This window comes from Bos mutus, chromosome 3 (assembly GCF_027580195.1).
Source record: "Bos mutus isolate GX-2022 chromosome 3, NWIPB_WYAK_1.1, whole genome shotgun sequence".
Lineage (NCBI taxonomy): Eukaryota > Metazoa > Chordata > Mammalia > Artiodactyla > Bovidae > Bos > Bos mutus.
Genome location: NC_091619.1, coordinates 113,656,703 through 113,683,298, shown reverse-complemented (window position 1 = coordinate 113,683,298; position 26,596 = coordinate 113,656,703). Strand labels below are relative to the sequence as shown.

Here is a 26,596-nt window from a genome sequence, read left to right as displayed (position 1 = left end):
CTTACCATGCAGCAACAGGTGTCTGACATATATCAGTTACTTTACAGTGATTCAGAAAAACCTAAACAGTCAGTAAGCTTCTCTTGCGTTAACTCTGTATGGGGTCTTAAGACAGTATCTCCTCAATAATCCTTAAATTTTATAACAAAGATTCTTTCGGAATGTTCGATATCAGAGTTACATGGTTTTGACTGGGGAATTCAGTCCTTTATTATATAAATCAGTTTAGTTCAGTTCATTTCAGTCAGTCAGTCGTGTCTGACTCTTTGGAACCCCATGAATCGCAGCATGCCAGGCCTTCCTGTCCATCACCAACTCCCGGAGTTCACTCAGACTCACATCCATCCAGTCAGTGATGCCATCCAGCCATCTCATCCTCTGTCGTCCCCTTCTCCTCCTGCCCCCAACCCCTCCCAGCATCAGAGTCTTTTCCAATGAGTCAACTCTTCGCATGAGGTGGCCAAAGGACTGGAGTTTCAGCTTTAGCATCATTCCTTCCAAAGAAATCCCAGGGCTGATCTCCTTCAGAATGGACTGGTTGGATCTCCTTGCAGTCCAAGGGACTCTCAAGAGTCTTCTCCAACACCACAGCTCGAAAGCATCAATTTTTCAGCTCTCAGCGTTCTTCACAGTCCAACTCTCACATCCATACATGACCACTGGAGAAACCATAGCCTTGACTAGACGGACCTTTGTTGGCAAAGTAATGTCTCTGCCTTTCAATATGCTATCTAGGTTGGTCATAACTTTCTTTCCAAATAGAGCTTTTAAATATTTATCATTTCTTAAAATTCAAAATTGATTACTTTTGTGAGTTTTTCTCTTTATATGTGTTTTCAGGGATATTTTATAGCAAAACGGGTTCTCTTTTATCAGCTTCCTCCTCACTGTTCATTGTGGTGATGGTTTGGTGAAGACATAAAATATACATAGATAGGTAGATAGATAGGTATCTCAAACTTACCAAATTTTACACTTAAATATGAACACTTTGTGTGTGCTCCACTGCTCAGTCATGTCCAACTCATTGCAGCCCCGTGGACTGCAGCACCCCAGGCTCCTCTGTCCTTCACTGTCTCCTGGAGTTTGTTCAAATTCATGTCCATTGAGTCGGTGATGGTATCTAACCATCTCATCTTCTGCCGCCCCCTTCTCTTTTCTCATGGCAAAGGGGCTTGTTTAACTCAATAAAGCTGTGAGCCATGCCATGCAGGGCCACCCAAGACGAACAGGGCATGGTGGAGAATTCTGAAAAAATGTGTTCCACTGGAGAAGCGAATGGCAAACCACTCCATTATTCATACTGCTAGAACCCCATGAACAGGAACAGTTTATTATATATTAATTATACATCCATAAAGCTGTTAGAAAATATATCAAAGAAAAGATACAGTTACCAGCAAAGATGTTAGTGTTTCATTTTTAAAAATAGCATGTTTTTCTGTTACTCAAATACCAAAACTGAGTATTCCAATCACTTGTTCTCAGATTGCCCCACCACCGCCCTCCACTAAACCCCCGCTCGCAATATAGGAAAAGCTTAACAGGTAGCAGTCTCTTCTGATTTAAAACAGTCTCTTTAAGGTAAAGTATGTACTTTGAGTATATCTGCAGACATGAATGTCCCCTCATGGCATCTGACTGCAGAGCGAAGTCACCAGTCCTGGTAGCACCCGCTGGGAGCCGGGGCGAGTCCCTGGGCAGCCGCAATTCCGGTCTCTCGTCTCCTGAACAGGCCTCATCCCGCTGGGATGCTGAGTCCTTCCCAAGCCCCATGTTCCCCAGGAGCACCCGGGGTGCCAAGCTCAGGCCTCCGGAGACCAGTGGGCTGTCTCACCAGCAGGTCCCCTGCTCCCAGCTCCATCCAACCCCGTCACATGCCTCTCGCACAGGAAGACACCTCGCATCACCCAGGCGGTCCATGACGCTCTCCAGGCCCTCCGGGGTCTCTGCCCGGGTCTCTGCACTCATCCCCTCCTGGTCTGAGACCTTTGGAGGGTGCGGCCCAAGGTCCAGGCGATGTCCTCACTCCTCTGCCTTCTCTTCTCTTCCCCGTTGGCCTGGACCACCAGCTTATTGTTCAGCTTCAGCCTCTTTATGACACCCTTGCTCAGGGCCTCCCTGCGATTCCTTTCTGTCTCCCCCTTGAGCTCTGCTGGCACCCTCCCCGTTCCTCCTGCAGGTGGTCTGTGTGAGCACACACAGTGGAGCCTGAGGACAGCTGTGCAGCCTCGGGAAGTGGCTCAGCCTCTCCGTGCAGTCCATCTCCTCATCTGTGACACATGGACAAGATTTAGCCCCAGGGGCAGGCCGTAATGATTCCTGCTGTGTTGTAGCCAGCTGCTCACCCCTGGGCCCCTCCCCTGAAGCAGTGGACGCCCCATGAGGACTGTGCCCGCTGCAGAGAAGGGACGGTGGTGATCACATTTCCCATCCAAGCAGTGGCCTGTGCAGACCAGCAGGGCCGAGGTTTTCCGTTCTTATCTGATTACATAACTGTGTCTGGAGGAAATGCACTCGGGATGGTTTTCTGCAATCATGGAAATTGAGGTAGAAAGGCAGCTCTTTCAAAAGAATTGCCTTCTGTTTAAATCATCTTGGTTTATAATTGAAACCTTCCTTTTCATAGTTAACGAAGATGATCTGCCCTCTGTTTGTGAACTTTCCTTATCAGCAACTTTCTTCTCTTTTCTGAGGACTTCAGAAAACAGATGCGCGCAAATACATTTCCTGCAGATGAAATAATTCTTTACTTTTTAAAAAAAGATTCTTATTTGTTCATTTCTTTCTGACTCCTGGACCAGGGATTGAACCAGTGTCCCCCGCATTGGCAGGGAGAGGCTTAACCACATAACCATTCTTAACCACCAGGGATGCCCTCTTTACTTTTATATAAACTTTTAAAATCCAGTTTAAAAGGTAACATAACAAAATTGAAAAGCACTGTACAGTTATAATGCCAAATAAGCTAAAATATATAAATATATATATATATATAAAATACATAAAACCACTTAACCATTCTAAACCACTAGGGAAGCCCTCTTTACTTTTATATAAACTTTTAAAATCCAGTTTACAAGGTGACATAACCAAATTGAAAGCACTGTGTACAGTTATAACCCCAAATAAGCTAAAATATATATAATCTATACCCACATATACAAAGATACATTCATACATGGATTTTAAAATATATCTTTGTGTATGCATGGAAAATTTTTGAAAGGATTCACTAGAAACTTTGTTAGCGTGGCTACCACTGGGGACAAGAATAGTGGTGTTGTTGGTGGTGAGTCACTCGGTCAGTCGAGACTGACTGTGACCCCATGGGCTGCAGCACGCCAGCCAGGCTTCCCTGTCCTTCACCATCCCCCAGAGCTTGCTCAAGCTCATGTCCATTGAGTTGGTGATGCCATCCTTGTTCTCTGTCATCCCCTTCTCCTCCTGCCTTCAGTCTTTTTCCCAGCAACAGGGTCTTTTCTAATGAGTCAGTTCTTCGCATCAGGTGGCCAAAGTATTTGAAGCTTCAGCTTCAGCTTCAGTCCTTCCAATGAATATTCAGGACTGATTTCCTTTAGGATGGACTGGTTGGATCTCCTTGTTGCCCAGGAGACTCTCAAGAGTCTTCTCCAACACCACAGTTTGAAAGCATCATTTCTTTGGCACTCAGCCTTTATGGTCGCATCCATACATGACTACTGGAAAAACCATAGCTTTGACTATGTGGACCTTTGCTGGCAAAGTAATGTCTCTGCTTTTTAATATGCTGTCTAGGTTTGTCATGGCTTTTCTTCCAAGGGGCACGCCTCTTATAATTTCATGGCTGCAGTCACCATCCGCAGTGATTTTCGAGCCCAAGAAAATAAAGTCTCTCACTGTTTCTGTTGTTTCCCCATCTATATGCCTTGAAGTGATGATACTTCATGTAGCGATGTTACTTTTTATTTTATATTCTTCTGTACAGTTAGATGTCTTTTTTTATGAGTATTATTTTAGTAATTAAAAGCCTCATTGAAAATATATTAGAAAGTAAAGAAAGGCATGAAGTTAGTTTGGGATAATCCAAAATAAACATTAAAATGTTAAAACACCCTGTTTAAAAAAAAAAAAAAGTAGATTAATACAATACCTGCAGAGCACTCTTAGAAATTCTCTTCTGTTGAGAGATTAGGGTGCCTGGAGGCTGGCTAGTTGAGTTTTCCCCGATCTGAGATGCTGAAGGGTCATGGGAGACCCCATGCCTCCTGGGAGCCGCCCTTCCCGCTGGCTCTGGGCTTCCTTTGAAGACCCAGTGCTCCCAGCCCAGCCAGTCCCCTTGAGAGCATTCCAGCCTGGTGTTGCTGACCTGGCAGTTTGGAGGCTAAGTTAGAGCAGGTCCCATGGGTGTGCTGTGTATAATTCACACAGACGTAAAGACCCATTCTTTTGAAGTAATGCAAGATCAAGGGTGGATTTATTTTCATAATTGGATTACATTTATCTGATTGACTTTGATAAAAATCCTTTTCTTTGCTTTTTTAAATCAAAGACAAATAAAAAGCAAATATTGTCTTTTGAAACATGAAACATCGATCAATCCTCAGGATAAATTCCAACAGGGCACACGGTGACAACTAAAAAATGACCAGAAGTTACAATTAATATAAACTCCCATAATTTAGAATACTTATTCTTAGCGCATTTAGTCTGTACTGGTAGTCGTCAAAAGTAGGATTTCTTTCTCAAGTCAACTTTTAAATTATTTTAAAAGAAGTCCTTTTTCAGTGGTAAAAGTAATACATGCTCACTGTAGAAAATTTACAAGGTTGAGTTTAAGAAGAAAATCTACAATTTTAGTATACAGAGATACCTACTATAAAAATTTTTGGCAAATTGCTCTCCAGTGTTTTTCTCTCATGTATAATGTATATTTTAATTAGTTTTATGAATCTTTTTTCTAATTTTAAAAAATTTAACATTGGATTTCCTTTTGTGTGTAAAATAGTTTCCAAAAGAGGTCTTTCGTGATTGTTTAACATTCTATTGGATAGATGCATTGGCTAATGAATCCGTTTTTATATTTTTAATATTTTGCCAAATCGATACGAGAACAGTGACTTCTCGGTAATCTTTTAATTTGCATTTATTGTATGATTTGGAAGAGTTGGAAAATCTTTCAGTCTTTTTGTTGGTAGCATTTCTTTTGTGAAGTGCCCAGTCATTCATATGCTTTTCTTTGTGATGTCTCTTTTATTAAGTGATCTCTAAACTATAGTTATTTATATACATTTTTGTGGTGATTGTTTAGTTGCTAAGTCATGTCTGACTCTTCAGACCCTGTGGACTGCAGCCTACCAGGCTCCTCTGTCCATGTGATTTCCCAGGCAAGAATACCAGAGTGGTTTGCCATTTCATTCTCCAGAGTATCTTCTGGACCCAGGGATCAAACCTGTGTCTTCCACATTGGCAGGCAGATTCTCTTCGACTAAGCCGCCAGGGAAGCCCTGCCATGTGTCATTGGAGGCTACCATATTGGATGACACAGTCATGGGAATACTTGTTTTGAGATCATCTTTTGCTATAACTGGTATTTCTCTCGGCTTGGGACTTTGCCTGAACTGTCATCTAAGTTTCACTATCCCGTGGCTGACCTTCCTTTTGAAGTACCATAAAGGAGTCTTGGAAGTGACCTCATCCAACCTCTTCAAGGAGAACCTTGAAGTCTATGGAACTGTGGACTCTTGTCATTGAAGATGCACAGTCTCTTCCCCCATTCCCCACACGGGCATCAGAGCCACCTGAGTGACTGTCAGCTCTGATTCTAGGCCTTTGTTTCTTTGCAAATGGTCCCATGTGGACCATATCTCCCCACCTGCATTTTTCATCTTAATTTGTTGAAACTGTGCCTGGCATCCAGCTCACCTTCAATCTAGAGAGAAGACAGACCCCCGGGTGGGGTGGCAGCTCTAGGACTGGCCCTGTGGCTTTTCTCCTGGGCTCTTAGCAGACTCCTCTTAACCCGTGTAATCTTAAGGAATCTGGAAATGGTATAAACGACATAGCCTTGTTCCACTTTTTAAGCCAACACACCAGGAAATACACATTCTTCCTGAAGAGGTCCTGGAATGCTTTGCTAATCTTTTTTTAAGTTTGAAGATTCAGTTCAGTTCAGTTGCTCAGTCTTGTCCGACTCTTTGCCACCCCACAGACTGCAGCACACCAGGCCTCCCTGTCCATCACCAACTCCCAGAGCATGCTCAAACTCATGTCCATTGAGTCAGTGATGCCATCCAACCATCTCATCCTCTGTCATCCCCTTCTCCTCCTGCCTTCAGTCTTTCCCAGCATCAGGGTCTTTTCCAATGAGTCAGTTCTTCACATCAGGTGGCCAAAGTATTGGAGCTTCAGCACCAGCCCTTCCAATGAATATTCAGGACTGATTTCCTTTAGGATGGATTTGGTTGGATCTCCTTGCAGTCTATGGGACTCTCAGGAGTCTTCTCCAACACCACAGTTCAAAAGCATCAATTCTTTGGCACTCAGCTTTCTTTATGGTCCAACTCTCACATCCATAAGTGACTCCTGGAAAAAACCATAGCTTTGATTGGACGGGCCTTTGTTGGCCAAATAATGTCTCTGCTTTTTAATATGCTGTCTAGGTTGGTCATAGCTTTGAAGATTAAGATAGACTTTGAATGCAGTAAAATTCGCCCTTTTGGGTCAATCAGAAGTGATAGCAAAGAGGCAGGACTCTGGGGTCTTGAAATGATTTTCATCCTCAGCAGGGTGAGCCTGGCTGGGAAATAAAATGCCTCTGCCATTTAGTCTAATGATGTGAGGGCACCTATCATGCTCTGTATCATAAGCAAGTACACTGCAGATCATGCAAACAGAGCAGGAGTGGTCTTGAGAGCCAGGCTGCCTGGGTTCAGATCCCAGATCTAACACTTACAGGCTGTGTGACCTTGAACCAGTTGTTTAACCTCTCTGTGCCTCTTTCTCCTCCTCTTAAAGTGAGGGTATTAACAGTATTGACCTCACAGACGGGATAACAGAATAATATGTATAAAGCCCTTAGGACAGTGTGTGGCACATGATCAGGCCTCAGTAATTATTTTAAATGACACCATCATATCAATAGCAGCAAGAACAGCCAATGCTGTTATTGGAAAGCCAGCACATTCTCAGACATACAAGCCTGCAATGTGGAATAGTTGCCACAGTCAAAGCATTCTGCGTTTCCGTTCCTGAGTCTGGGCCTTTATATTCGCAGCCGCGAGCATCTTTTCAAAATGCTACATTCCTGATGGCAGGAGGGACTGGCTGGTGGTGGAGGCGGGGGCGGAAGGGCTGTGGGGGCTGGGGGTGGGGATAAAGCTGAGGGGATAATGACAAGGCAGGCAAACAAAAATTAGACAGGGTGGAATGCGCTTCTAGTCCCTGGGGTGGGGAGCCGGGATGTGACTTGTCTACAGGAGCAGCACATCTGCAGATCACCAGGACATACACGTTCTTCCTGAAGAGGTCCTGGAATGCTTTGCTAGTTTTTTTTTTTATTTTAAAGATTAAGATTGAGTTTAAATGCAGTAAAATTTGCCCTTTTGGGTACCATTCAGCAAATGAAGCTTTGTGATTTTAAGGCCTGTGGACCTAGACAGTCCTATAGACTCCTCTCTCACTGCCCAGTAGACCTCCCCAGCCACGAGCAGAAATCTGCTGAGAATGGTGCTGGGAAGGTGTCTGGAGCAGGGCAGACCCTTAGAGTTTCCCATCAGCCTGGAAAAGTGAATATCTCTTTCAGTAAAGACATTCGGATCTCTCCTATCCAGCTGTGCTGTCCCCGGCTGGGATCTCCTAAGCCCCTGGGTCCGCACCAACTTCCATCACTGTTCACTCCTTAGGAAGCTGGGCCCTCCTTCTGGACCTGTGTCACCTACCACTTCTCCTCCAGGAGGGTCTTGCCAGATGCTTTCCATGGATGCTCTTCTGGGACCCCAGGGCTGGGAACAGTTGAGTGTCTTTCTTGGAGTCCGTGACTCACGAGAGGCCATTGATACTCAGGTCCCTTGGTTCCAAAAGCCTTGCAGCTCCCAAGACACTGAGCTCATGTCCTCCTTATGAACATCCCAGCAGCCAAAACCCTGACCTGTACGTCTTGGACCCCGCTGTCATTTCATGGGAAAGGATGGCAGATGCCTATGGCCCAGTTGCTCATTGGGTACCACCTGGAAGCCCAGAGCTTTCCTTGTTCCCAGCTCCTTCTCTGCGCCAGCCTCTGATCCTCTTTCTGCAGAGTGTGGTGACAGTCTGTGTCGGTAAACAGGAGAGAGCCACAGAGGAACCGTGGGATTTGAGAATGCTGGCTGACTCCAGTTATTTTGCAGGTGACAAAGTGGACTCAGGACAGTCAGGTAGCTTGGCTAAAAGCTGGGGTCGCTCCTGGCAGAACTAAAGCCAGGGTGAGCAGAGGCTTTCGGAAGCTTGACCATTGTGTCAAACCCCGATTGGTCCTCAGGGGAAGGTTCAGAATTATTCAGAGGACTTTGCAGGACATCAAAAAGAACCACTAGAATGTTCATGATCGATACCTTCCCGGGAACGGAACCACGGCTCTGTCTGTTCTTTGCCTTTATATTCCGGGTTTTCTCTTTTGAGCATGAGTTCCTTTCAGAAACTAAAAAGAGATTTCAGGAGGATAGAGGGAAACGGATGGCCAGGGGGAGTGACTGCGGGTCATCATTTCGAATTCCTTGTGTAGTTATAGTTTCAGTAAATCCTCCAAAGCAGCTGTGGTCTGTGGAAGAGACATGAACATGTGTGGGTGACTCCTCTGAGAAGGTGAAGAGCTTTTTTTCTGCCGTTGGCTTTGCTGGAAAATATATTAGCTTGAATGGGGGACATAGAAGAGGTGGATGAGAAATCAAGGTCTTCGACATTACTCACAGAGGCCTTCAGGACGGGTGCACACCCGTGTGAAATCGCATATTTTGCTGTCCATCGTCACAGTAAATCAGACGGAGAGCACCCAGCAGCTATAGGCTTGTCCGTGCACCAAGTCCCATGGAAAGACAGGCCCTGAGGCTCTTCTGCAAGTGCAGTGGCCAGACTGTCTCTCTAAGGTCCACAGATTATTCCAGGTCACACCCCTAGCCCGCAGGTCCCCTCCACCGAACCTGAGTGTTTCCCTCTGGATTGCAAACTTCCGGGGGAAGGGACAGGGCAGTGGTGTCTTCCTCAGGTTCTCACTGAACCCAGCAGAGTGCCTGCAATTCAGCGGATGCAGTAGATGTGCGGAGCTGAGCTGAAGGTCCAGCTGAACTCTGTAATTAACATCAGGTCAGACTGCAGTGCCTCTCACACTGCAGTTCACGGCACTTGCCTGGTGGTCCAGTGGTTAAGACTTTGCACTCCCAATGCAGGGGACTCAGGTTCAAGCCCTGATTGGGGAACTAAGATCCCACATCCCACATGGTACGGCCTGAAAAAAAGAAAAAAGAGCAGATCAGCTGAAAAGCTTGTCAGAACAGATCCCCCTTACCCCCGAAGCTCTGATTCAGTAGGTCCTCAGTGGGAAGAGTCTGAATTTTTTATAATTACTTCCCATTCTTTCCTTGATTTACTGTTGCACGTGTATTGAGAGCGTGTAATATCACTTACACCTTCTTAGCAAAAACGTGAAGTGTGCAGTACTGTAAACTCTAGCTCCGTGCCATGTGGTAGATCTCTAGAACTTACTCGTCTTGGCTGACAGAAACGTGATCTCCTTGCAGTCCAAGGGACTCTCAAGAGTCTTCTCCAGCACCACAGTTCAAAAGCATCAATTCTTCGGCGCTCAGCCTTCTTCACAGTCCAACTCTCACATCCATACATGACCACTGGAAAAACCATAGCCTTGACTAGACGGACCTTTGTTGGCAAAGTAACGTCTCTGCTTTTGAATATGTTGTCTAGGTTGGTCATAACTTTCCTTCCAAGGAGTAAGCGTCTTTTAATTTCATGGCTGCAGTCACCATCTGCAGTGATTTTGGAGCCCCCCAAAATAAAAGTCTGACACTGTTTCCACTGTTTCCCCATCTATTTGCCATGAAGTGATGGGACCAGATGCCATGATCTTAGTTTTCTGAATGTTGAGCTTTAAGCCAACTTTTTCACTCTCCCCTTTCACTTTCATCAAGAGGCTTTTTAGTTCCTCTTCCCTTTCTGCCATGAGGGTGGTGTCATCTGCATATCTGAGGTTCTTGATATTTCTCCCGGCAATCTTGATTCTATCTTGTGCTTCTTCCAGCCCAGCGTTTCTCATGATGTACTCTGCATTGAACATAGATGTGTGTAAAAGAAGAAAACATTTCCTCCTGTGTGTGTGTCCTTGACTCACACGCTTTGACCATGCTGCCTTTTGACTCCCCATGTGTGTGGGTTGTCCACACGTTAAGCTGTTCTCTACAGGGCCAACTGGGGTGTCCTGTGATTCTGTGCAGTTCTGACCTCCCTAGAGAGAGCCTCAGGCCACCCCCCGCCCCATGTTAAGGGCTCAGCCCTGCAAAACTGCTCCCTCCAGCTTCAGATGTCAGTTTCAAACCCCAGGTTGTCACCCATGCTGCTGACCATTCGGCTGTAAATCCGGGTTTCCAGGACTCCTCCCTTGGGTTTGACAGTTGGCTCCAGTAGCGCACAGAACTCAGGGCAACACACTGACTTGTTTATTATAAAAAAGAAATGATAAAGGATACAAGTGGGCATCCAGATGGAAGGGATACACAGGCAAGGTGTGGGGAGGGGCACCAGCTGCCATGCTCCCCTCCAGACACCAGCCTTGCAGCTCCAGAAGCTCTCCAAACCCCCCGACTTCGGGAAATTGTATGGAGGCGTCTTCACTTAGGCATGACCGACCATAAACTCACTGTTTATTCCTCCTGCCTTCCTAGTCAATAGAGCGTGGAGCTGAAACTTCCAAGCTTCTAATCATGGCTTGGTCTTTCTGGGGGTCAGCCCCCACTCAGAAGCCACCAAGCATCACCTCATTAGAACAGAATACTCTATCACCCAGGAAAGTCCAAGGTATTTAGTTCCTGTGCCAGGAAGTGGAGGCAGAGACCAACATACACTTTTTCTATTATTTCACAGTGTACGTATATTACTTTGAGATCCCAATTTTATTTCCTTTGGATATATACCCGTATATATATATATGTATGTATGTATAAGGTACCCACTCCAGTATTTTTAGGCTTCCCTTGTGGCTCAGATGGTAAAGAATCCACCTGCAATGCAGGAGACCCGGCTTCAGTCCCTGGGTTGGGAAGATCCCCTGGAGAAGGGAAAGGCAACCCACTCCAGAGTTCTGGCCTGGAGAATTCCATGGATTGTGTAGTCCATGGGGTCACAGAGTTGGACACGGCTGAGCGACTTTCACTTTCACTTTCATATACCCAGTAGTGGGGTTGCTGCATTCTATGGTAACTCTGTGTTAATTCATTTTTTTGAGGAGCCTCCATACTTTTTTCCATAACGACTGAACCAATTTACATTCCTCCCAACAGTGGACAAGGTTCCCTTTTCCCCACATGCTTGTCATCAACACTTATCTTTCCTCTTCTGATGATAGCCATCCCAACACACGTGAGGTGACACTTCGTTGTGGCTTCGATTTACATTTCCCTAATTCGTGATGTTGCGTAATCTTTTTGTGTACCTGTGAGCCATTTGTATGTCTTCTTGGAGAAATGTTTATTCACTTCCTTTGCCCATTTTTAAACCAGGTTATCCGGGGATCTTCTGCTGTTGAGTTGTAGGAGTTCTTTATACATTTGGATACTAACGCCTTATCAGATACATGGTTTATAAATCCTCTCTCCCACTCCGTAGGTCGCCTGTTCATTTTGTTGATGGTTTCCTCTGCGGCACGCCAGCTTTTACTTTCACGTGCTTCGAGTTGTCTGTTTTCACTTTTGTTGCCTGTGTTTTTGGTGTCGAGTTTGAATTTCTAGCAAGCTCCTGGGGGATACTAAGAGTCCTGGACCTGGGATAATACTTTGAGTAGCCTTTCCCAGTGTTTCTGTGGTAAAGAATCCACCTGCAATGCAGGAGACGCGGGTTCCATCCCTGGGTCGGGAGGATCCCCTGGAGAAGGGCGTGGCAACCCACTCCAGTGTTCTTGTGTGGAGATCCCATGGGCTGAGGAGCCTGGCAGGCTACAGTCCACGGGGTCACGAAGAGTCGGACACGACTGGAGCAACTTAACACAGCCTTGGGCTAGAGGCACAGCCAGCCCTTCACAGGGGAGGGAAAGTGTAGGTAGTCCCCCTAGCAATGTCGGAGAATCACTGAAAAAATTAAACCAGTATTATCCTGGAGATGTGAAAGCCCCCAAATCTCCTGGCTTTCTGCTGAAGCCACTCTTAACTGTGAAAGTTGGATGGCTTGAGAGCCTTTATGGGCACTTAATACCCTGCAAGGCTGGACAGGCTATCATTTAGATATAAAGACTTTGGGTTTCATTCAACAGACTCGTCTCTTCTGTGTCATATGGTGACAGATGTCAACATGCGTGTTGCTCCAGACAAGAACTGTCATGCCTTTATTTCGTAAACAGGTACTTGTCACTTGATAGAATCAGGTCAGAGGAGCTTCAGAATTAACCTTGAACTCTAAAGCTTCCCTTTTTTGTAATCACTCTGTTGCTGTCTGTAAATGATTCTCTTTGAAAGTAGGGCATAGGAACCGCATTTGGAACGTAAACATGGACATTTTGCTCACTTACCTTCCCCTTGTGTCTGCCTCCCTAAGCTTTCTGGACTCCTGAGTTAGGAAGGGCAGAGGCTCCTTTGACTGAAGAAGGATCAGTGAATGAATGGTGTCTGGGCTTTAAAACGACAGGTGTGTAAACAGAAATGGATGGGCATCTGTTTAAACAGAAAATTCTCTGCATTAGTTCCTGAAGTGGTCTGTTCTTGCATATTAAATTTTCTATACAGATAAATATTCAAGAGAAAAGGTGAAAATATAGTATATTAATCATTTTCTCAACAGAAGAGTCATCAAAGCCTAGATAGTCGATTATGTTATCGGTAATATATTGTTCCTTTTAATAAAATAAACGTGAGCACAGGGTAGGGCAGGGAGGTTCCCGTAGGAGTGAAGCCTGAGCAACAGTGGTACTTTGGGATCGAGAAGGAGGCTTCCTCCTGGAGCGGTAACTGTTAATAAATAGCCCACTAATAAGTAGAAACATCAAGGAATAAATCAGATTTTGTAAAGTGAAGCTGAGACACCACCTCGATTTATACACTACTCTCCTCTCCTCTCCTTTGAGAGACGGTGAACCCCTCAGTTTCCCAACAAGGGCCACGGTAATTAAGTCCATGTGTAGCCAATTGCCTTTATTGAGTGTAAGTGAATTTATAGGCAGCAAGTGACACTTTCGGAGGCTTCTGTGTGGTGGCACAAGCTGCTTTCTTTAGAACGCAGGAGAAATTTATGAGCCTGCTGACATTAATGGAGGTGGTTGGAAGACTTGGGGAGGGGGGCGCCGGCCGGAAACCCCTCCATCCATATATTTTTCATACTTGATGAAACACAGATAAATCTCTGTCCTGGGCATCTGAAACGGTGGGACCGCTGAAGCTCGATGTCAGAGCTCAGGGGGGAGATTTATCATTTTAGGAGTTCTGCTTTCTAAATCACTGCAGACTCGAGAGCTGGTCCTTTTCACGTTTGTGCAAGAATTTTTGACAATATGCATAAATTCTTAATCAGCCCGAACTTTACCAAGTGTTCGGAGCCTCACGTTTGCTAACTGAAGTATAGAAGGCGTGGGTGTTCTTCCTTCTCAAGCTCCTTTAAATAAAATAATATGAAGGCAGGTAGCTCTGTCGAAGGTATTTTTATAAGAAAGCAACATTAATTATTGAATATTCTGTAAGAAATTAACATTGCCCATCCCCCATTAAAATTGTCACATATAAATTATAGTTTCTAGAGCTGGAAGGGACTTTAGAAATTGTCTGATAGGCACACAACACTTACTTTTTAACAATGAATGAGCAGACCTAGCTCAACAGCATCATTTGACACAAGGAAACTCACCAGGCTCCTCCAGCTCAGGCTCCTCCAACTCAAATCACACCTCTAATTGGTGACTGCAGCCCTGGTTTCTTCATTTCCAGTTAAATACCATTTTCATTATACATTTAGCTCCCACTAAATGCTTCCTTATTGGGTCTACAGATTTATTTTAATGCTTTATTACTGAAACCTAAACCACTCGTGTGCTTTCTGTGGCCATCAGCTCAGCTCTGCCCGTGGGTCTGGGTAAAGTGTACCACAGGGCAGCCGACCCGGCAGGTTCTCTGGTTGCTCCACACTTGGCCCTGCTGGGGCAGCTGCTGAAATTGCACAAACCTCAGTTTTCTCATCTGAAAAATATTGACAGAAGCAAGCCACCTCTCAGGGCTTTTGGGGGGATTAAAAGAGATCATGATAGCAAGTTCTGAGCACAGAGTGCTTAAAAAATGAGTATATTGCTATGGAAGATTCTTTGCAGATCATTTCAACGTGATTGCTTGATCAGGTTATCCAGAAATAACATTGTATTTTCTTTTTTCAAAAATTAATTAATATATTGTTCTTGACTGCTCCAGGTCTTTGCTGCTGTGCGTGGGCCTTCTCTGGTTTCAGGGAGCGGGGGCTGCTCTCCAGTTGCAGGGCTTGGCCTTCTCATTGCTGTGGCTTCTCTCGTTGCAGAGCATGGGCTCTGGAGCTCAGGGGTTGTGGCACACGGGCTTAGTTGCCCCGCAGCATGAGAAATCCTCCCAGATCAGGGATCAAGCCTGTGTTCGCTGCACTGGCAGGCGTATTCTTATCCACTGGACCACCAGGGAAGCTCCAGCACTGCATTTTTAAACCAAGATCCAAGGTCGTCACATTTAAGCCCTTCGGCTTACAGTAGAGAACCAACAGCTGATGGAGAATGGAATCTACCTTCTAGGGCCCTAGGACCTTGCCTGAAAGGGCAGGAAATAGCTGGAAAGGCCATCTGACTTGAAGAGGGCTCTGCTGCTCCTGAAATCATCAGCTTTGCCCAACAAATGCCCTGTCTTGAGGCTGATATTGGTTACAGCCCTGTCTTGAGGCCGATACAGGTTACATGACATAAATGGCAGTGTAGGAATCTGAAAAGTGAGGAGAAAAATCATCCAACAGAAAATATATGGTAGGAGCTACTCAAAGGCATCGCTGGTTCCTCCCTCACCTCCCTCCGATTCCTGCCCTTCTCGGTATCCATGGTAACCTCATCCCAGCTCACAGCGTTCCATTCCATCTCTTGTTTGGTTTACTCCAAACATGAATCCCCACCTGGGTCGTTTGCTCCCCAGAACTCCAGTTGTGGATGTCACTGCCGCCCGGTACCCCCGCTGACATACAGGAGTAGGGGCGGAGGTACCAGGGGAGGGGATCTCAAGCTCCACACGTCCACAAGTAAGCTGGCACCTCATCCCCTCAGCCCTGCGCCCAACAGCCCCTCATCCCAGCAGATGAGAACCCACCCAGCCAGTCTCTGAGCATCACCCCAGCTCCTCGTCTTCTCTCAGCCCAGCACACAGTCGGCTGGAAAACCCCATTAGCTTCAAAATATGCCCCAAGCCCACCGACCTCCCACCCAGCACACAGTCGGCTGGAAAACCCCATTAGCTTCAAAATATGCCCCAAGCCCACCGACCTCCCAGGGCTGCAGACAGTAAACCATCTGCCTGCAATGTAGGAGACTCGGGTTCAATCCCTGGTTTGGAAAGATCCCCTGGAGAAGGGAACGGCACCCCACTTCAGTATCCTTGCCTGAAGATTCCTTTGGACAGAGGAGCCTGGAGGGCTCCAGTCCATGGGGTCACAGAGAGTCAGACACAACTGAGCGACTAACACTGCTTCTACTATACACCGACCTCCCAGGACTCTGACTTCGCTGCTGCCTGAGGTCTAAGAGGCATCACACCCAGCCTGGAGGCAGTAGCCTCTGAACCGTCCTCCCCACAACCAGTCTGGCTCCCCAAATCTGTTTTTGGGTTAATGACAGCGTATTCACGACGTATGGCTGAGTCCATAACAGTATCACTCAGACTTACAAACCTACTTAGTGACTTAAAAGCACACCGTGGTGCTGCTCCCACGGTCTCTGCAGGTAGGAGTCTGGGCTTAGCTGCGTCCTCTGTTCGGGGTCTCACAAGGCTGCAGCCCAGGGTCTCATCTGCACCCACGCCCTCCGGGCTGTGGGCAGCAGTCAGCGACTCTGGGCTGCCGGACCACGGGCCTCAGTCCCTTGCTGTGGGCTGGAGGTGTCACGCTTGTGTGTAGTGCTAGCTCCAAGCCAGTCCCAGTCCCAGCCTCCCTCAAGAGGAAGGAGGTGCACAAAGGCATGGGCCCAGAGTCTGGGACCCAGAGAGCAGGGATCATCCTGTCAAAACCTAAAGTGAGTCATGCCCCTTCCCTGTAAAGTGGCTCCCTTTCCTCTCCAGGAGGGCGAGTGTCCTGTGGCCACCAACTAAGGCCTGGCTCTTCTCGGGGCAACCCAGGGACACCTCCTTGGAGCATGGCCGTGGGCATCTAGCACCTGGGGGATGTGCTTCTATAGTTTCTGCTCCCAGAACTCCCCTCGGTGCATGAGAGGAGAAGGGAGACTAGAGGCTTCCACTTACGTTACTGACTCCTTATGCTGTAGGATGAAGAAGTATATGTTGCGATTGTTTTCTTGGTTCATAGCCAACTTGTCTGTGTTCTGCTTTCTCTCTCTGCTGCTCCTGCTGCTGCTAAGTCACGTCAGTCATGTCCGACTCTGTGCGACCCCGTAGACGGCAGCCTACCAGGCTCTGCCGTCCCTGGGATTCTCCAGGCAAGAACACTGGAGTGGGTTGCCATTTCCTTCTCCAATGCATGAAAGTGAAAAGTGAAAGTGAAGTCGCTCAGTCGTGTCCGACTCTTAGCGACACCATGGACTGCAGCCCACCAGGCTCCTCGGTCCATGGGATTTTCCAGGCAGGAGTACTGGAGTGGGGTGCCATTGCCTTCTCTGACTCACTTGTTATTTCAGAGAGGACTTTAGGTTTCCAAGTCTTTCCAAATTAGACACGAGTGTTTATTCCCAGTAATATAAATAGATCCGTGGTAGGAAAATGCAATATTATATACATCAGGAAAAGCACTATAATCATTTCAGATCATGCAGAAAAACTATCTGATGAGGTGGAATGCCCACTTCTTATTTTAAAAATTCTAAAACAGAGAAGAGTTAATTCTTAGCATAATAAAAATTGAAGCTGAATAAAAAACAAGGATTTGTTTAATCTTTTGTTTACTCTTTTTCCCTGTGCCCAGAACAGTATCTGGCACACAGTTCTAAACGCTGCGTATGTGAATGAATGAAACAGCAAGTATTTTTTAAAACAAAAGAGAGCTCTGCACCTAATGAGGAAACACTACGGGTTGGTTGTCCCACAGATGGAAAGGGAAATATGGATGCTTTTGTCCCCTAATATTTTGTGCCTGCATGCTCAGTCGCTCAGTCATGTCCAGCTGTTTGGGACCCTGTAGACTGTAGCCCGCCAGACTCCTCTGTCCATGGAATTTTCCAGGCAAGAATACTGAAATGGGTTGGTTGCCATTTCCTACTCAGGGCCTAATAATTAATACCATAGTATACATTTTTGTCAGTATAGTGACATTGAAAGGAAAGAAGGATATTTTTAAGAAAGTAGAAAAACATATTTTTTAAAATCAGTGATAGACTAACTGTGAAAGAGAGAGATATGAAAGTTTAAGAAGTTTAAGACGTCTACAAATGTTGAAGAAATTTTAAAAGACTTGAATAAATGGTGAGACGCGTCATGTTTCTGGTTAAATGGAAAGATGGCATGACTGCTGTGGGTAATTTATAGACAGGACACAATTTCAATTAAAATCCCAACAGGATTATTTATTGAACTTGAAAACATAATTATTAAAGTCATTAGGATTAAAATCGGGAAATAAGAACAATAAGGAAGGACAAATAGCACTGTGTTTTCAAGAATATTATAAAGAAAAATAAGGTAAATGCCTTACACTAATATCAAAGTGCAAGCATAACTCAGTGAAATAAAGAAGAGAGTCCCAGAACCGACAAACATAGATGGGAATAAATAGCATGTGATAAATTAAGTTTAAAAAGTAATAGGAATGGGAAAAATACACTCGCAATAACTAGATTGCCTTAATTGCTAAAGCCAACAAGCAGGAGAAAACAGGATTTAACTTCCCTGGAGAAAGGTCACAATTTTCCAACTATAGAAACAAAGGTTTTTTCCACTGTTAAAATTACAGGGTCTATGTAGTAATCGAACCCTAAAATAAGACAGAAAGGAAGCCAACCAAAAATAAAATTTATTTTTTATTATAAATTGTTTTACTTTATAGTTTTATTTAATTATCAACATGATTCCTATTTGCTGTAACAAGTAAAATAATACTGAAATATACACAGAAAAAAAATCAGTGTTCTCCTCCCTCTAGCCCCTGCCTCGTAGCTAATCCAGATGAACAGTGCTTGCCTTCCCCTGCCCCTGGCAAACGTAAGCACACACTTGTTTGAGGCTCTCCTGTCCACATTCAATCGGTGATGCCATTAAACCATCACCAACTCAGTGGACATGAACTTGGGCAAACTCCAGGAGATAGTGAGGGACAGGGAGGCCTGGGCTGCTGCAATCCATGGGTCGCAAATAGAACACGACTTAGCAACTGAACAAGTCCTATCCCCTTTTATTTCGATAACCCAGATCGCTCCCCAGCCCAGTTTTTCCCCTTCATATTCTGTCTTTAGCATCCCCTCTGTTCACTTAGCACTTCCCCTGGTGGCTCAGTGGTGAAGACCCTGCCTGCCAGTGCAGAAGACATAGGTTCGATCCCTGGGTCAGGAAGATCCCCTGGGGAAGGAAATGCCAACCCACTCCAGTATTCTTGCCTGGAAAATTCCACAGACAGGGGAACCTGGGCTACAGTTCATGGGGTCGCAAACAGTCAGACACAGCTTAGTAACTAAACAATAACACCTGTTCACACAGAGTCGAGTCATCCTCATGGAACTGAATGTGTTCATCCACCTAAATATTTATTCAGTGCTGGTGGTGAAAAGCTAAAGCGGAGCAGGTGAAGCTTAGTCCCTTGCTGGATTCCACACTGGGGCTTAACCACAGTTACATAACCATTCCCTGCAGTCTGAGTATTTTCAGTTTCTTATTACAGTTTTTATTTTTTACAGCTTTTGCTAGTACAAAAAATGCATCACAAAACTTTAATATTTCTGCTTTTAGTTCAGTAGGGATTCCCAATAGTGGAATTGTGGGGTTGAATGTGTACATATGAAAGGTCCATGCATGTGAAAGTGCATGCCTGAATGCTCAGTCCTGTCCGACTCTTTGTGACCCCGTGGACTGCAGCCTACCAGGCTTCTCTGTCCGTAGAATTCTCCAGGCAAGAATACTGGAGTGGATTGCCATTCCCTTCACCGGAGGATCTTCCTGACCCAAAGATCGAACCCAGGTCTCTTGCATTACAGGCAACTCTTTACCATCTGAGCCACCAGGGAAGCCCACATATGAAAGGTTTATAATGCAAACTTGATAGCTGAAGACAAGCAATCCATTGTCTAAGGATTTTTGACAAAGCCAGTAAGTGACTGTGAGTAGGGGGATCCTGGGCATCTAGGCAGAAGCCCAGGGTTAGCATCTTGGCTCTTCCCAGAAGGAATTGTTTGCCTTTGGAAGAGTCATATAAACTCTCACATTTTCCAGTTCCCTCCTTTGCAAAATGGACAGAAGGGCTCATCTCACAGAATTTCTGTAAGGATGAAATGGAAACAATTTGTGAACGGCATCTGTGGAAATGCTGTGTAAACCTGCATGCAACAAACCCACACGCGATGATCATTTCTACTTAATAAGTGAGTCCAAGAGGTAAGGAGTGCATGCATGCTCAGTCGTTCAGTTGTGTCTGACTCTTCACAGCCCCATGAACTGTAGCCCGCCAGGCTCCTCTGTCCCTTGGATTCTCCAGGCAAGAATACTGGTGTGGGTTGCCATACCCTCTGCCAGGGGATCTTCCTGACCCAGGGATCGAACCTGGGTCTCCTGCATTGCAGGCAGATTCTTTACCACTGAGCCACCAAGGAGACAGCTACACAAACGCCCCTAGCATGTATCCAAGTGTCAGTCAACGTCAGTAACAGCTGCTGCTGCTGCTGCTAAGTTGCTTCAGCCGTGTCCGACTCTGTGTGACCCCATGGACTGCAGCCTACCAGGCTCCTCCACCCATGGGATTTTCCAGGCAAGAGTACTGGAGTGGGGTGCCATTGCCTCCTCTGATCAGTAACAGCTAAAGAAACGCAAGTGCAAATTCAAGTTGTGCTTCCATTTTACACCCAAACTGGTCTAAAGCAAGGCCTCCGAGGAAGAGGAATGCTAATGCACTGGTGAGACGGGTGAAACAGACCACAGGGGGCTCAGGACTGACTGCCCGTTTGCGTTTGAATTCTGCTCTTTCCAGGATGGGACTGGGGCTTTTCTCTGTGGACTTCCATCATCGGCACCCCCACCCCACCCCAGAATAATTGACTGGGGCAAGGGGTTGTAGTTACACCGAATTTTATGTCCTCCTGTTTAAAATAATGAGCCATCGGCATCCTGTGCAGAGCATCTGACTTCCGAGAAGAGGTCGCTGCTGCTCGGAGATGCTCATGAGGTGTGAACGAGGTCACCTGAATTGCTGTGAGTTCTGATGCTCAGGCATTCCAGACGGATCAGGCCAGCCCCTCTCCGTCTGAGTGCAAGAGAGTTCCTGTGCCCAATCCCTGGCTTCTGCCTCCAGACCTTGAAGCCATTTTTCAGGCACAGTAAGGAAGTAGCAGGGCTTCCCAGGTGGCTCAGCAGCACAGAATCCACCTGCCAAGCGGGAGACGCAGGTTCAATCCCTGAGTTGGGAAGATCCCCTGGAGAAGGAAATGGCAACCCGCTCCAGTGTTCCTGCCTGAGAAATGCCATGGACAGAGGAACCTGGCAGAGGACGTGGAGTTAAAAAGAGTTGGACGTGACCTAGTGACTAAACAACAAGAAAGGAAATGGCAGCAAGGTGGTCTGATTATGCGACAGATACCACTTGTACAAAATAAAATGGGGGCTACCTCCCACCTCCCTGTGTAAGATGAGGAGGCGGCAGATCTGTTGGCCACTGGCCTTGGACACAGTGGGGACCCACTTCCATGATGCCTCAGTCAGGGGCTATTCTCTTAGGCTCTGAGATGTGCGGGACAAATATATCTTCAGGGCCAAAGAGACATTGAAATCCCAGTCATGGACCAAGGGTTTGGATTGGGATTTGGGGAGAAAATTAAGTGAGAACAGTATGGGATCAAACCACGTATGGCTGTGGTTTCAGAGTCATTGTGAACCCTGCCTGGAAGCCCATTTAGGGAGGAGATGGTGCAGGTCCCACTCAAGAGCCTGAGACTCAGAGGCCATTATCCTAGGTATGCAACATGCGGGTGATGCTTTCCAAGTCAAGAACTAAGGTTGGTAGCGATCGAAGAAGCTGGAAGAATGTCAGAAATGTCAGGAGATTTCCAATGCGGGAGCAGCTGGCAGGCATCATCACTCAGAAGGCTAATTCTCTGGCGAGGTGGGGGCCTGGCTGGCTTCTCAGATTCTTTCATAATTTTTCAGGGGTGATCCAGGTTTCGTGCTGGGGAGGTATCATTTGATTTTGAGAAATATTCAACCATCTCTAATTTATTGACAAATCTCAAATTTGATAAATATATTTCATATTCAGAGTTCCTATTCAAATTTTCCTATTTTCAATTTTATTCTGCTTTATTTATTTCATTTTTTAATTGACAAAGCAAAAGACTTTATTGGGAAGGGGCACCTGGGTGGAGAGCAGGAAGGTAAGGGAATCCAGGAGAACTGCTCTTCCAAGGTGCTTTTTAGGGGCTTTTCAGGTGGCACTAGTGGTAAAGAATCTGCCTGCTAAGCAGGAGACTGCAGGTTTGATCCTTGGGTGGGGAAGATCCCCTGGAGGAGGAAATGGCAACCCACTCCAGTGCTCTTGCCTGGAAAATTCCATGAACAGAGGAGCCTGGGGGGCTGCAGTCCATGGGTCGCACAGAGTCAGACAGGACTGAGCAAATTCAGAACTGCCCCCACCATAATCCCCATGAGATGTGCCAGCATTGGCTCGGAGGTGATGAAATGCTCAGAGCTCACAAATAGCTGGTGAGTCCTGTCTTATCAAGTGCCGCGTTCGTTTCTCAGACTTCGCGTTTTCGGATGATTCTCACCTCTTATTTCTCCTGTTCTGTCGATCTGGGTGAAATGTCTGTAGTTGAGGTTATTTTTCATGCAGCCATGTGATGAGTTCCATTTTCCGCATCACTTGGTCCATCTGGCGGTTTGGATGCCCATTTGGAGAACTGGCTTCAGCCTTGCCTGTTGCAGCAATTTGAGAGCAAATGGAAACTGGTTGGTGGGGGCGGGAAGGGTGTGGAGTGGGGATGTGGCAAGCAGTGTACAGCAGTGGCGGATTCTAGCACGCACCGCATGGCAATTTTGAAAATCAGCAAAATGATGAAAGTTGAAGATAAATGTCTGTGAAATTAAGATTTAAACTATAATTGAGGGAAAGCTGTGACATAAATAACCACCATTTACCAAGTCCGGATCTTTACCACATAATAATTTTGCAGATGGTGACTGTGGCTTTGAAATCAGGAGATGATTGCTTCTTGGAAGGAAAGCTATGAAAAACCTAGATATTGAGCTGAAAAGCAAAGACATCACTTTGCCAAGAAAGTTCCATATAGTCAAGGCTGTGGTCTTTCCACCAGTCATGTACGGTCGTGAGAGCTGGACCCTAAAGAAGGTAGAACGCCAAAGAATTGATGCCTTCAAACTGTGTTGCTGGAGAAGACTCCTGAGGGTCCCTTGGAGAGCAGAGAGAACAAACCAGTCCATTCTAAATGAAATCAACCCTGAATATTCATTGGAAGGACTGATGCTGAAGCCGAAACTCCAGTACTTTGGCCACCTGATGTGAAGAGCCGACTCATTGAAAAAGACCTTGATGCTGGAAAAGATTGAAGGCAGGAGGAGGAGAGGGTGTCAGAGGATGAGATGGTGGGATGGCATCACTGATGCAATGGACATGAGCTTGGGCAAACTCTGGGAGATGGTGAGGGACAGGGAGGCCAGGCATGCTGCAGTCCATGGGGTCACAAAGAGTCGGACACGCCTGAGCGACTGAACTGAACTGAACCTAGCGGGTGGTCACCCACCATCCCCAAGGGTGATGCGTCTGTCCACAGACCTCCCCTGCCAGCCGCACGCTGCACTGTGTCCAGTTCCTTTCAAAGCTACGCTGAGGAGCTGAGTCCCATGCCAACTGAGTGAGCCCCCTGGCAAGGTTCAGGAGACCTGAGAGATTGTATGTAGAAAGGGATGAAGCTGTCCTAAGATGTTTGGGGGGCAATCTGTAGAAGGGTTGGGGCCAAAGCGCTGGGGCGGGGGCAGATGGTTAGGGAGCTGCTGGGTGTCGACCTTGACCCAAGGAATGGCCCCAGTTCATCTGGATCCTCACTGCCATGCACCTGCCTTTTTAAAAAGTTCATTTAACAATATCCTTGAGGACACAGTAGAAAATAATTGTAGGACTTAACCCTTGAATACCTAGCTTTTCAATATTGTATGTGAGGGCCCTGGAGATGAGTGACTGCCTTCTGCTGCACCCCAAACTGTGAAGGCCATTCAAGGTGGGCACCTGCCACCTGTCCAGTTTCAGACTGAGCAGGCCCTTTCTATGGAACCTCATTTTTCACTGAAAAGATGACTGACATTCTGGCTGTTCAGACTCAGGTTCGCAGGAGACACTTTCTCAAAAAAGAACCAAGTAAGCCTGAAGGAAAACAATTGAGGGTATTTGTTGCTAATAATAAAATTCAAGCTTTCTAGCAAAAATTACAAGTTTGGAAATCTTCTAGTCTGAGAGACTGTGAGTCTGAGAGCTTCCCATTGCTTAGCTTTAGAGTCTGAGATTGATGGAGTTGTCATTCAGTTGCTCAGTCGTGTCTGACTCTTTGCAACCCCATGGACTGCAGCAAGCCAGATTTCCCTGTCTTCACTATCTCTAGGAGCCTGCTCAAACTCATGTCCATTGACTCAGTGATGCCATCCAACCATCTCATCCTCTGCTGCCTCCTTCTCCTCCTGCCTTCAATCTTTCCCAGCATCAGGGTTTTTTTCAATGAGTCAGGTCTTCACATGAGGTGGCCAAAGTATTGAAGCTTCAGCATCAGTCCTTCCAATGATTATTCAGGGTTGATTTCCTTTAGGATTTACTGGTTTGATCTCCTTGCTGTCGCAGGGAGTCTCAAGAGTCTTCTCCAATACCACAGTTCAAAAACGTCAATTCTTTAGCGCTCAGCCTTCTTTATGGTCCAGCTCGCACATCCGTACATGACTACTGGAAAAACCATAGCTTTGACTGTATACACCTTTGTCAGCAGAGTGATGTTTCTGCTTTTTAATATGCTGTCTAGGAGTTATTGATGACTGCGATTTTTGGTGCTATGCAATGTATATCAGCTTTGGGAAGATCCACATAAGTCAGTGGACCATTAGTTTTGAAATGATCAAGACCTGATGTTACAGAGTCACGTCTGAGTGAAAGATCTGTTCAGCGCACAAGACACATGACTTTTAATTTAGCAGGGAAGGCAAAGTTCTTGATAAGGTTTCAGATTCTACATCACCACCAGCCTTTAGGAAGCTCCCACTCATCAGGCTGTGGTGTGGAGTCAAAGCAGAATATTCACAGCTATCTAAAAGCCTATTAAAACTTTCCTCTCTTTTCTAGTTACACATCCGCGTGAGGCCAGATTTTCTTTCTATACTTCAACCAAAACAACATACTGCAGCAGATTGAATACAGAAGCACATATAAGCATATAAGCATTCCGCTAGGTTCCACTGAGCCAGAACACCAGCACTCTTTAATTTTTTTTCTTCTGGGAAATATGTTCATTAAAAATGTTACTTATGTGAACATCTAATGGGTTTATTATTGTTGTTTTTAATGAAAATGCATATTTTAGAAAGGTTGCCATTTTAATACCTAATACAGTAACTATCAATAGCTAGAACTCACATAAACAAAAGCTTTGGGGATCATCAAAAATTATCCAGCGTGTCAAGAGTGGGACTTCCCAGGTGGTCCAGTGGTTAAGACTCTGCCTTTCAATGCAGGGGGTGCAAGTTTGATCCCTGGTCAGGGAACTAAGATCCCACCTGATGCAGGGTGCAGCCAAGAATTTTTCAAATAAATAAATAGAACTTGTTTTTTCAAAAAGAGTGTCAAGAGCAACTAAGGCCAAAAGTTTGAGAATAAAGAGTCATCTTGAGCATGGGCATCTTCTAACCCTTAGATTCTGGATTAATGGAACAAACTTGATAAATGTTTTCTTTCTCTATATGGAATAAATATAACACTGGTATCCAAGTAGTTTCTCTTAGAAAAATTAACTTAGTATCCCTTCTGAAATTTCTCAACATTAAATTTCAAATTCTGCCTTTTAGAACATAGAAACTATATGGTTACAGAAAACAATGACTATTCCTATCTCTTAACATGTGGGGCTCAGACTCGCTGAAATCTAAAGCATGCGTGCCTATGTCATGCACGAGTACCAAGTCTGTAATTTGAACCATGCCATGTTTCTGTTTTATTTCAAAATCCTGTGTTTATCCTACATTTTAAACAGGAAGAGATAATTTGTGCTTCTGTCGTCATTCTTAACACAAGCATGGAGTATTGCAATAATTTTTTTTTTTTAAAAGAGGCAGAAGAGGACAGTCTGCTTTAAGGAGAGAGGTCTGACTCAGAGTAACAATTGCTTTGAGGAGAGAAACCTGCTTCTGAATGTCACCAGGTCCTTCTGCTCCGTAGAGACTGCATGTCCGGCCAGCAACTGGCAGGGAGCCCCATCCTAATAACCATCACTCATTTCAGTGAGCTTGAGCAGAGCCATCTCGTCGGGAATGTAGCAGAGAGGACTGCGCTCCTGGATGTTTATTCTGCCTTTTTTTTTTTTCCTCCTCAGGAACTTAACGGGCACTTTTCCTGACTACCCTAATGAAGAAGAAGGAGGTTCCGCTATTATTTTTTCCAACAAGACCCCACAACAGGTACAGATATGCTTGAGAAATAAAATGTAGCTATATCATAATTGCAATCCTTTAAACCTTAGTTAATGAGTTTGCAGGGTTATTAGGTCTTGGTTATGTCCCTACAGATGTTTACATGGAAATACTTTTGATTAAGTGACTTTTGAAGTCACTTAATGTACTTTCAAACTTTTCTAATGAAATTCATGCTTTCTCCTGTCTTTGAAGACTATGTGACAACACGTGATTCTCATCTTCTTAGTAAGTGATGAGCATGGGACCTGAACACCTCGGTAGAAAGGAAGGCAAAAAATATTAACTTATTAAAAAACATTAATTTTTTTAAAACTCTCTGGGAAAGAAACTTAAATATAAAGCGA

At 45.5% G+C, this 26,596-nt stretch overlaps 1 protein-coding gene and 1 non-coding gene across 4 annotated transcripts in view; both read left to right on the top strand.

Moving 5' to 3' along the window:
- Positions 1-26,596, top strand: part of IQCA1 (IQ motif containing with AAA domain 1) — a 187,133-nt gene that overhangs the window by 56,226 nt on the left and 104,311 nt on the right. For all 3 annotated transcript variants that reach the window (XM_005902521.2, XM_070368542.1, XM_070368543.1), the window contains exon 7: positions 26,153-26,237. In XM_005902521.2, coding sequence (XP_005902583.2) covers positions 26,153-26,237 — 85 coding nt within the window. The remainder of the gene's footprint in view (positions 1-26,152; positions 26,238-26,596) is intronic.
- On the top strand, positions 9,359-9,431 carry TRNAG-CCC (transfer RNA glycine (anticodon CCC)). Its single transcript has one exon. It is a non-coding gene; the product is annotated as a tRNA-Gly (tRNA).